The sequence below is a fragment of the Paramisgurnus dabryanus genome, chromosome 17 (genome assembly GCF_030506205.2).
Source record: "Paramisgurnus dabryanus chromosome 17, PD_genome_1.1, whole genome shotgun sequence".
Lineage (NCBI taxonomy): Eukaryota > Metazoa > Chordata > Actinopteri > Cypriniformes > Cobitidae > Paramisgurnus > Paramisgurnus dabryanus.
The window spans coordinates 36409849-36422765 of record NC_133353.1 but is presented as its reverse complement, the minus strand read 5'-3'; the positions used below and the strand labels follow the sequence as shown (position 1 = coordinate 36422765).

General features: G+C 39.2%; 1 protein-coding gene across 1 annotated transcript; it reads left to right on the top strand.

Moving 5' to 3' along the window:
• The first annotated feature begins 6493 nt into the window (after positions 1 to 6493).
• Positions 6494 to 11133, top strand: LOC135777838 (gap junction delta-2 protein). Its single transcript, XM_065288072.2, has 2 exons — positions 6494 to 6836; positions 7585 to 11133. Exons 1-2 carry the CDS (start codon positions 6766 to 6768, stop codon positions 8444 to 8446), a joined length of 933 nt encoding a protein of 310 aa, XP_065144144.1. The 5' UTR covers positions 6494 to 6765; the 3' UTR covers positions 8447 to 11133.
• Positions 11134 to 12917: the final 1784 nt, after the last annotated feature.

Genomic DNA, 12917 nt, shown 5'->3' with positions numbered 1-12917 from the left:
GTTGCAATGTTTTTTTTCTTCCAAAAAATGACCCAAGGCTTGAGAACTTTCACAGATATTTCAGCTAAAATTTTGACTAGATGAGTAGATTTGTTCTTATTGGCCGTGTGCTGTAGGATCTTGTCTGACATCAGGTCACATGAATGTGTTTATTGTGTAACTCGTGATAGACGTACAGAAGAATCTTTCTTCAGTTCCTTCTGCTGCTTCAGAAAACCACAGGATTTATCACAGCTGAGGAAACATTAACAGAGATTTACTAAACTTTACAACTGCAGAAAGACACTACTGGTGAGCTCATATAGTTGAATTAACTATAGCAGTGTTTGGTCAATACTATCTTCACTTTAGATTTATCTATCAGATCAGTTAAATGTGTTTTTCTTTGTCGTGTTTGTAGTTCATTTGGTGATTTAATAGCTACACAGTTTCTAAAGCCTGAGAAGCTGTAAATATGTGGACATGTATCCTCTGATTTCCTCACAGTAAGAATCAGCAGGACATCAGCTGTGTGACTTGTATTTGATCACATGTTTTCTGTAGTATTCAGAAGTCTTTAAAGTACTAGTAAAGTTTAGTTAAAATTTGACACACTATCTTTATCTGGTCAGACTCGCACTTACGAGATCTAAGCAGTCTCTGAATATAAAGCTCAGAAGCATTATTTAAATTACATCTCATTCTTCTTTATGACAGGACCCATCAATATTACATTGGTGTCAATTAAATATCATGTGAATATTATTCCTCTGTTTTTAATAATTATTCAGAAGATAAACTCTGAAATAAGCCATTTAAACTGCTGGCTGTTTTTCTCATCAGATAAAGTTCAGCTGGTTTTAGTTCATGAGCAGTAGATTATTTCCATATAGTGTGCCCTTCATAAGGCAACATTTTAAATGCTGGATTTTTTATTTTTCTGATTTATGACAATGTAATGCTTTGTGGTGTTATGATGGCCCCGCCCACTGGTGTAATCCTATATTTATTTAACCTTTATTTTTTTGTTGGCCTTTGAAAACTGTTGCTTCCCTTAGAAAATCTCGACATTTTGTCATTAACTCTTTCCCCACCATTAAAAGAAAACGTTTCCCTGGCAATGATGAGTTTTTAAGGCAATCTATAATTCTGCTATTATCCACTAGGTGCTGCTCTTACCCAACTTATAAAACACTGAAGCATCCACTGATCCAAAAACAGTAAAAACTCTGTGTATGTTTTGATCGTTGCTCTTAATCAGGGGCCTCATTTATAAAATGCTGCGTAAAAACCATCCTAATTTTGATCTTACGATCATTTAACAAAAATGCGTACGTGTGATTCATAAACCGAACGTACGCGCAGAAAACGCGCGTACCTCTTTTTTTAAATCTATAAATCAGAAATGAACTTGAACTTGTGCGCGCAGCCGAGCAGTTTCAGATCTCCGCCTTTAAACGATGCGTAATTAATGTCAGACATATAAAAAGCGCTTGTCAATGTTTAAACCCAGTTTCAAACAGCAAGAACGGCTTATATTTCCAAAAACCTGCAGCAATCAGACAAGCAAAAGTGCGTACGTCTGCTCAGACCTTGACGTGGCGCTAAGCAGTTTTCCACGTCAAAGACGGTTTTTATAAATATGGACTTTGCCGTGGATTTTCGCCTACGCACACTTTACGATCAAATCTGTGCGTACGCACGCTTTATAAATGAGGCCCCTGATCTCTAACAAAAGTCCTTTACAAAAATGCAATGATCTCAGCTTTTTGCTCAATTTTTTTTTAAGAAACCTACTCATATTTGAGAGCTGATAAATGAAGATAGGATACAAACAGGATTAGGACTGTGTTTTTTCTTTTTTTTTTTTTTGAAATCAGAGGGTCTGTTTACTGTTCAATTTGATGTATTTTCTTCTGTATATTTATAGAAGAACATTTTCTGGAAGCCTTTAAACTTTTGTAAAAAAATTATGAAAACTGCTGGCGCTGTTTGGGATTTTTTTTAAACACTGGTGGGGAAAGCGTTAAACATAAGGGCATGTAAACCTCTTGTGTTGTTTTTTATATCATTGCAGCTTACAATGTCCACGTGTGGCTCATGTTTTTGGGCTATCGTCTGGCTGGTGGTTCTGTTATTTCTGGCTTGGCCTTTGAGTATTGTTCTTGGGGGACTTTATGGTCTCATTGCTCCTCTTACGGTCTGCATTGGTCTGGACCGGCTGGCCGATCTGTTGATGGAGGGGGCGAACCTGGGCCGAAAGTGTGCTCAGAACATGAGGCACGGCAAACCACTGTGCTGAGACCTCGGGGCCTGAAGTTCACCTTGAAAGCACGAGCTGCCTTTAAAGTCTTCTGATTCAAACCTTCTTACTGTATTTAACAGATCCTTTTATATTCTTTTGTTGACAATTTAAAATGCAATTGTTTAGTCTCTCTGACTATAGTCATAACTTTTCTTTAAAGTCTAATGTAAAGTCTAGACTTTTTATTTGATCAATGTAAATTTTTCTATGAATGTATTTGTATTTATGATGTATTATGTATTTTATCATAACTACAGCCTGCCCAAGGACTACGGGTGGAAATGAGCTCTTGAGCTAAAACCTGGTACTATGCATCTCTCCCATTGAGGTTAATGTTTATTGTATGCTGTCCCTGTTTCTCTATACATACATTTCTCATGATGCTATATCTATGCCTGTTCTGAGTGTCATGTAAGTGATCTATTAAATATTATGTTAAAAGGTTACAAAGCCTCAGGAATATTTTGAGTGTCTTGTTAACAATATGCAAGTTTTTTAAAATATAAATCACAAAACCTTTTTGTCAAACTATCATTATAGATTCAGAATTAACCTGTATCTGTGGTTGCTTTTATTTGTTACTGTAGTTTGTAGTTTATCTTGGTGAAGAAAGGTCATTTGTGCATTGCAAAAAAAAGAATGTTGTTGTTTTAAAAAAAATATTCAATCAAGATGCATTTTCTTGATGTCTAGCTTTGGTGTAAGAAAAAATAATGAACTTTTTCTTAAACACTTAATTTAAGAAAATTTCAAGAAAAAAATTCTTAACACCATGGCAGATTTTCTTTGCTTGTTTTAAGCAAAAAAAATGACTTAATTGTTTTGTCTGAAAGCTAGACTTATTTTCTTTTGCTCATCAAAAATTATTTTAAAGCAGCATCTAAAATACAAACTGTTACATTTACATTTTAATGATACACATGCCTTTACAAATGTTACGAATGCAGAGTTTATTAACATAAACATTGATTTATGCATATAGATTCATTAATAAATGACCTACTGGACATTGCAATTGTGAAGCACTTACGCAGTTGCTGTATTTTATGGTTTGTATTCATAAATTATTGAAACCGGGTCAAACAGGTTATTAATATCTTTTCAAAATATAACAAAATTGGTCATCATGAAACATGAACACAGGTTTAAACATGCTATACTGTATGTTGCGTTCTGTAAATTGCTTGTGACATTTTTCCCATGACAGCAATAGGGATAAGCAGAATAGAGAATGGATTGATGTCTAAGGACGCCGTGGCCCTGAAATGTGTGTGCATGTGTGAAATGCTGTCCAATAAGGTTTTAGAATCATACAAACACCATCATCCTTATACAGGATATAAGAGGAAACATAAGAGTTCACACTGGATTCTGCTGAGTTAGGACGAAGGCTGTAACAGGAAACTGACGCTGGTGTCGGGTTTACAGGACATCCGTGAGGAAATGCAAAGCCATGCAATGTTATTCTGCACTGCTGTTTCCCTGGTCCAGCAGGTCACTCATCACTGCCCTCTATAGGCTAAAGGTGACATCAATCTCTTTATTGTCCATCCATCCCTCTGACCAAAGAATGTTCAATCTGAGCTAAGTGAGGTAAAAAACAGTAAATGGGTCTCGTGATAAGCGCAGGAATTCTGCTATCCACAAATTTTTAAAACACACAAACGCTATCTGGGTCTATATGCTTCCTTACCGCAGGTGTCTGATGCCCCATTTCTTAAAAGCATTTTAGCTTTATTTCTTTAAGAGGGTTATGTGATAAGACCTAGTTTGACTGTCTGTGCACAGCCTCTCTCTCTCTCTCTCTCTCAGCAGCCCTGAAGGGAATCATCGCTGGCCAAAATTGCCTGGTTTTAATTTCAAGTCCGTGCTGGCAGCCATGCATGCCGGGCCGCCTCGCAGCGTGTGGTGTAGAAAACACATTTGACAGTCACTGTTGTTGGACTGTAAATATTTCATTTGAGTGCAAGATGAAGAATGGAAAAATGCCTGCTTGTATTTCTGCCATATGTGATGATCAGTAAACATCTGATCAGACTCGCATTGCTAAACTCATTGAGCTCTGACACGTGGAGAACATCATGAATTATGTCTCAAGACCAGAAGGATGTGTTAGTGTATACATGGATTAATCTGTCTTAAAGTTTTTGTTATTACATTTTTATTATACAGTAGTGCTTATTTGATATAATTATTGATTATAAATTCATGCCATCAGGCAAGTTTAAGTTGAACTGCTTGAAATTTAGGAAGAGAATCTGATCTGAAGTTTTGCCGGGTCGATCTGTTGACCATCACCGGGTCGAGGTCACACTGGGCTTTTATTGCCCTTCCTTTCACTACTGTTATAAAAACTAAAGTCATCATTGTGATTTTAATGCCATATTGATATTAACTTACTTACATTTACAGATTTAAAATCCTGCATAAATATATTGCATAAATTGCATATGTTTATAGGTGGCTTTAAGTGTCTATGCCTGTCTATCATCACAATTATTATGTCTGCAATATGAATTCACTTCGTGAAGATGCTGTGACATTTTTATTTAATGATAATGCCAATCAATATCTCAGTGATGCTTTTGGTAACTGTTTAACCACATTTCCTAACCTGTCAATTCTTCCAGTGAGCAAAGAACTCATATTGAATATTGATACAGCCGATAAAAACATTTATTAAAATATGGTATATTATTATTATAATATAAAAAGCTATTTGTTGAGATTAAGTAAATTGCACATATCCAGGATCAATATCTTAACGTGTCGCAGAACCTAATCTTCTGTTTTTAGAGTATACTTGACTACTTTTGCTATAACAGGTGAATGAAATGAAGCATACTTTCTTTTCTGGAGTGAACGCTTTCTGTTTCACCATGACAATGCCTTAGTGCACAAAATAAGGACATGGTTTAGTACTTGTCTGCATAAACTGCAGAGGTGAAAACCTCAGGGATGAGTTTGAAACGCTGACTACAAGTCAGGTAAAAAGCTTCCCGGTGAAAGCTGTTGTGAGCATGCCAAATTGACCTTTTATAATGCATTCAAGTTATTTTGTGTCCTTAAACTATTGTGCCACAGTTAATTTGACTTACAGAATATAATACACATTTCTTAAAGGGAACATTTCACAAGCTTTTTTAAGATGTCAAATAAATCTTTGGTGTCTCCAGAGTACGTATGTGAGGCTTTAGCTCAAAATAACCCACAGATAATTTATTATAACATGTTAAAATTGCCATTTTGTAAGTATTTTGGTTGTGTCCTCTTAAATGCAGTTGAGCTGATCTCTGAACTAAATATCAGTGCCGTGCCGGTGTAATTATTATAACAGGATCCCCTTCTGACATCACAGGGTTAGCCAAATTTCAATGAGCTATTTTTTAACATGCTTGCAAAGAATGGTTTACCAAAATTAAGTTACTGGGTTGATCTTTTACACATTTTCTAGGTTGATAGAAGCACTGGGGACCCAATTCTAGCACTTAAACATGGACAAAGTCAGATTTTCATCATATGTCCCCTTTAAAAATTTTGTTTCAATTATAAAACATGCGTTCAAAATAAAGACAAAATCTATGAAAACACTTTTTTCACACATATGTTCATGAACTGGTTTCTCTGCTGGGACTCATGTAAGGGGAAACTGACTTCATCCATCCACACTTACTTAAAAGTCTTGAGTCTTGGTATCTGTGCAATGAACGGTTTTGGTGTCCCTGTTGTTCCATTAAATCCATAAATGTAATAAAATTATATTAAGTCCATTGGCAGCACACGTGTAGATGATAAATACCTTTTGGCCACACTGCGCATGCCCACTCGAATCAGTGGGCGGGGTCACATCGTTTCCTATTTAAGCAGCAACTCTTTTAGCTCAGGATCTGCGGAGATGATTAACATGTTTCAGACTGTTTTATATAAAAAGGGCGGGGCTGGGTGTCCCTACTGTACTCAAGGACATTTGCTTTCAAACAGCTGCTTTATCCGAAAAAAATATACCCAGCAACAAGCATGAGACCTCAGTCCCAAAAATAACCCGCCTGGAGGTCACATCAACTCATAATCAACATGAGAGATGATGCCAAGATCGCAGGTGCCACCAACCCGGATTAAAATCGTGACTACATTTCCAGCATAGTCTATTATTTAAGCAAAGACCCTCATAAAGCCCCTCGAAATGAAGCCCCCGTGCCTATATGACGCAGCAAGGCTCTCCACAACGCTGATAGCCATATTAAAGGCAGCCGCCCTCCACCCACCCATCAATCTGATGTGAAGATCGAAAATAGGAGGGCTTACATGACTCTGCTCCACCACACTGGAGGGCGAGGAAACGCGTGGCATCTTCCAGCATCAGCACTGCCACGGTGCAGTGAACAGCATCATCCATGCGTTTACCTCACAACAGCGGACAATAAGCAGGATATACACGCGCTTTTTCCCGGGATTTGAGCAGAATCTGCGGATGACCAGCAATGGGGGAATGGACCATACTAGAGAGACTTCTGGAGGCTGCTGTCCAGCAGCACTCCACTATGATAGGAAGGTAAGAGCAAATATCAGTCACACCAAATTTCAGATGAATTATACAGTCACGTTTGTGCACCAAAAGAGGCTGCAATAGAAAATGCAATGAAGTCGAACATATGAGACACATGCACGATAAAAAAAATGGATATTTGATAAATGAATTATTTAATGACGGTAAAATTGCTGATGTTAGTTCATGCATATTTAGGTTTTCTATATTATTTGTTGCTTCGTTAAAAGCCCTGCTTAAATGCAGGGATGAAGGGATGTTTCTCGCCAGCTGTGCACAAAAACAGGCGTTACCTCCAATGTCACTTACTAGAAAATAAAATATAGCAGACAATAAAACGAATAAAGTAAGATTACTGCATAACATGTATGCACGATAACAGTAATATTGAAAAAAAAAACGCGTTTAGTTGTTTTCAATTTCATTTCAGCACTGGACAGCTCCGTCGATTTAACCCATTAAACCTCTCCAAACCTCCACATCTATATTTATACACTCGACTCGATTTGGGTTTATTGCTTATGATTTACGTTTGATGTATTTCGTCACGTTTAAAAGGCAAAGTGATGCTTGGTGCCAGCTGTGCGCATAGACAGGCGTTACCGCAGCATAAAATCCAAATGGGATCAAAGAGGGCAAAGCGCAAAATATCTCGCGGTGGGATTGAATCATGTTTTAATGGCCGTGCAGCATCAGTGATTTACAGTGAGACAACATCAGGCACATTCATTTTGTGTTTTGTGCTCATTTTTAGGATCCTACTGACAGTGGTGGTGATCTTCCGGATTTTAATCGTAGCTATAGTGGGAGAGACAGTGTATGACGACGAGCAGACCATGTTCGTCTGTAACGCCTTACAACCGGGCTGTAACCAGGCGTGTTACGACAAGGCTTTCCCCATATCTCACATCAGATACTGGGTCTTTCAGATCATCATGGTCTGCACGCCCAGCCTGTGCTTCATCACGTACTCGGTGCATCAGTCGGCCAAGCAGAAGGAGCGGCGATATTCCACCGCCACCGTCCTCCTGTCGCTGGATAGCAAAGAGCAAGAGTCCCTGAAGCGCGAGGAGATCAAGAGCCAAAAGATCAAGAACACCATCGTGAACGGAGTAACGCACAGCGTGGATAACACCACCAAAGACCCCGAGCCCGACTGCCTGGAGGCCAAAGAGCTGATCACGTCGAGTTCGGGCAAGCCCGTCAAGTCGAAAATGCGTCGCCAGGAGGGCATCTCGCGCTTCTACATCATTCAGATCGTGTTCAGGAACGCGCTGGAGATCGGCTTCCTGGTGGGCCAGTATTTCTTGTACGGATTCAACGTGCCCGCCGTGTACGAGTGCGACCGGTACCCGTGCATCAAAGAGGTGGAGTGTTACGTGTCCAGGCCCACGGAGAAAACCGTGTTCCTCGTCTTCATGTTCGCGGTGAGCGGCTTTTGCGTGGTGCTCAATCTGGCCGAGCTCAATCACTTGGGCTGGAGGAAGATCAAAACGGCCGTGAGGGGCGTCCAGGCCCGAAGGAAGTCCATCTATGAGATCAGGAACAAAGATCTGCCCCGCATGACCATGCCCAATTTCGGGCGCACTCAGTCCAGTGACTCTGCCTACGTGTAATCCAGGCTGCGCAGAGAGCGCACAGAAGAAATCAAAAAAACACCCCACGGACGAGTCCCTTCGCCGCGTAAGGTACATGAAATGCAAGCAGTCGGGTAGGACGTTTTTGTTACCGTTCGTTTTAAAGACTCCATTGACTTCAACTGTGGATGACAAACACGTTTGTAAAACTATACGATGCAACTTTTGTACTCTGAGATGTAGTAGCCTACACACAAAGAGCAAACACTGATACCCGAATGCGCGTTCCCTCTCCAAACGAGCTGCGGTTGCGCTTTACATCACAGTGCCCGTGTTACACACAACGCATGCCGATACGATTGATTTATCATCATCATCATCATCCTTTTATCTAATTGCACCGGGAAACAATAGCAGATGAAGTACGAGTACTCATGTCATTGCACTGTGACATGCGCAGTGGCATGTGAAGCGTGACCGAAGCTGCTCAACTAAATACTTGAAGGGAGCGAACAGAGTACGTTTTGCACTAACGAGATGCTGCTGCCGACAGTATCAGTTTTTGACATCACATTTAGTGCACATCGGGAGAGTCTTACAGTCAACCACACATTAACATTTCCATATATGATTTCTCTCTTTTGGTTGCCTGTACCGCACCATTGACCTTAACGTAGGCTACTATATGTGATTCATTACATTGCAAAACTGCTGTCTGTCTGTCTGTCTGTATGAGTGAATTTGCTGCAAACGCTTAAAGTCTGTGGTTTTATTTCAACACCAAAGCGCTTCTTTCATTTGTGAGGTGTCTTTCCGCTTGTGTAATCAAGTGCCATACGTGTATATAAATATATGCATATATAAATGCATATAAAATATATATATATCTATAAAAATAATATATAATCATATCCATAAAGCAGATTTATTATGCTTAATGCGTCCAGATTTGCTTTATCTGTATTCGTTGTAAATGAACTGAAAACAGCTTTTTTTTCTATCTTTCATTTTAAAAAGGCCAGAAAGTAAATAAAGAGCTGGTCTTTAATTCATACAGGGCAGCATCTCTTTCCTCATCTGTAATGACAGAACAAATCAAACAACCTTTCTGCTGCTGTTTTCAGATCCAGAAATCTTTGTAATCCATAACATATGTGATATTAATGTACACGAATCATTTAAGGAGACAGTGCTCATCATTGTCTGCAGTTTTTCTTCCAGTCTCGATGCAAGTGTGTATGACCAGACGCGTGCTTTCGTGTATATGACTTGTTTTTTTATGATATAAGGCCTTGATCAAAAATGAAATCTGGTGCATTATTCTATTGTTCGATCACGATGATGATTTTTCTTTTAGTGTTGTTAATATTCATTACTGTTATTATGCCACCACATATTTATGAGAAATCTGTGTGCCCGGAGAGGAGTCGACCTTTCTTGAGTTGTCTGCATTTCTAAGCTTGAAGGGAAAGTATTGCATGTTTAAGAATTTATATTCAGGAGTGAAATCTACACGCCGTTTGCTGGGGTATCGATATACCACCCCTGCCCGTACCGATGCTTATGAAACAACTTGTGGACACATCTTGAAGGTCACTGGGGATAAAGATAGAGAGAGACTTGGAAGAACATTGTGACTCTGTTTGGAACGGACCGTCTGGGATCATCCGGGGCCGGGTGTACCGCGCAACACCTGACGGGATGACCTGGCAAAGCTGGGATTATATGGAAAGCTCTGGTACGGACACATCAGACTGAACTCGTGGGGGATTTAAGGGGGAGGGAGCTGGGGAACGGAAAGACAACTGAAGAAATATGAACCGCTTGGCTGTATGGTGCAATATTCCCTTTTCTCTCTGTTATTTCCCACTCCTTGGAAAAGCATTCCAGGATTGCACAATTACCTTACAACTCTGAGATTTGTACAACTCTCTGGTCCTCACCGAGATATTGTAATGACCAGAGAGATTCAAACAAGAGGTTTTATTGCAAACTGAATTTAAGGACTGTACTGGACCTAAACAGCAAAGCTTTAATAAAACATTAACTTGTATCTTCCTTGCCTTATATGTATATATACACTCGCCTATATACTGCAGTCCCCACCCACCCTCCAGTGCAATGTTCTCTCATTTTCACCTGCAACAGCAGACATGAGATGTGTTCTTTTATTTTTTACAGCACAGTGATTGGGTTATGTACGACTGTAATTCTGCATGCTGCGATGCGTTTGTCATCATGTGAGCGTTGGAGGCACTTTGGTCAAACGATACCTGCGTTACTCCACAGCAGCAGACCGAGGCTTGTGGTTGCGTCACGTGTGCCGCACCAATGCAGCAACAGTTTAATGTGACAGATGTAGAGACATTAGAGATGCATTCTGCACGCCCAGACGTCTCTTGCTGATTTACAAACGAAAAAGTGTCTTGTTCATTTATTTATGACTAGCATGGGATGCTGTTGTTTCAGGTACACAAATGCAGAGGAATCCAATTGGGTCTTATGTTTGAATTCTTTATCGTGACCCGGTCGAGCTGCAGATCCTCATGTGCAGTCTCCTTGAAAACTCGTTGTAATTTTATCCTGATAGATTTGCATATTGATTAAAGGGTCTTGCATGCAGATCATGGCAGTGAACACCGGGCTGTTCCCTTTTCTTAACAATCAAGCCTACGGTCTTTGTGTTTTAAGGCTGTGTAAACTGAATAAAATGGAGATGGATGTTATACTGTGAATTAAATCCACTTCTTTACAATGGTGGTGATATAAGTGAAGGGCCTGATGGTTTGTTTTTTTTTACAACGCACACAAACATGCACGCATACACATGCAAAAACACACACGCAGACACACAAATGCAGACACACACGCAAGCACACATGCATGCAGAAATACACACACATACAGACACAAAAACATGCACGCATGCATGCATATGCAGAAACACACACGCAGACACACAAATGCAAACCCAAATGCAGACACGCACACATGCAAGCACACATGCATATGCAGAAACACACACACATATATGCAACACACACACACACACACACACACACACACACACACACACACACACACACACACACACACACACACACACACACACACACACACACACACACACACACACACGTTCCTCTGAGGTTTCACTCAACTGCAGTGTCTCCTGTTAGATCTGCAAAAACTCTGCAATGCACAACTCACCTGAATACATCTAGCACAAATCTCTTTTCTATTCTCTATACATCTTTCTTTGTAAATAGAAGTACAATTACATTTTAATGACTGCTAAAAATGAGATGATTGTGTAAACATAAACTTGTTTTTTGCAGATTAGTTCGTAAATCACAATGTTGGTAGATTTCCAGAACAAAACATATTCATTAATTCTGTTGCCAGGATTTTAATTTGATCACCAAATCATAAAGATATTTGTCATTATAGATCTCTGTATTTTTTCTTTTTGCTGTGAGAGATTATGAACCATTGAACGTATGAATAAACCCAGAATGTATGAATTAAACATATTGTACATGATATTGTGAACATATATTCAAATAATATTACGTTCTTCTATGTACTTCTTAATTTATTTGATGGACATATTGTATACTATTCAACAAAGAAAAGCAGAAAATATCCAACATACACAGTTACGCTAAAAACCAAATGAGCCACAGGTCATAAAGTGAAGTTGTGCTCCACACAACACTTCATATTTGAGTTAATGTTTAATCCTAGTCAGAACATGATCAAATCCATTTACTTCATTGATCAGTGTTGGATTAAGGCCTTGTGTTTTAACCTGTCAACATGTTACTGTGACACCAATTATTTTGAGTGCTAACATCAACACACAGACACAAACACACGCACACACACACACACACACACACAGTTCACACACACACACGCATGCATACACACACACACACACACACACAGTATATACGCATGCACGCACGCACACACACACACACTGCACACACAAGCATGCACGCACGCAACACTAAAATTGGTAAAGGTAACATTAGATTAGATAGAAGTCAAAACTCTTTTGTTTTATGGAAAAATTCATAGATTAGGAAGAAAACTATTGATTTGAGACTCTTTATTGCTGCTATAGTGCATTATAATCACCTGAGCAATTACATCCCATAATGACACACTTTAATAAAACACCAGAACTGACTAAAACATGTGCTGCTTTAATAGTTTTCTAGTACCAATGTTAAACTGATAAATCAATAATTGCCTTTAATGATTCCATCTATACTTTTTTCATCTCTCTCTATTTCTCTCTCATCCACTTTCTCTCTTTCTCATGGTCTCTCTCTATTTCTCTCTCTCTCTCCCTTTCTATTTGTATTTCTTTCTTTCTGTCTCTCTCTTACTCCCTTTCTATCTGTATCTCTTTTATTCAATCTCTCTCTTTTTTCCCTTCCTCCATCCCTATTATCCGTGCTGACAGGCGTGTTGGACAGCTCTAGCCAGACCAATTGTT

What these genes read in the sequence shown, in the direction of transcription:
- LOC135777838 (XM_065288072.2), top strand. Translation starts at nt 6,766, where the DNA reads ATGGGGGAATGGACCATACTAGAGAGACTTCTGGAGGCTGCTGTCCAG. An exon ending in CACTCCACTATGATAGGAAG is followed by an intron (nt 6,837 to 7,584) that starts GTAAGAGCAAAT and finishes GCTCATTTTTAG; the next exon opens with GATCCTACTGACAGTGGTGG.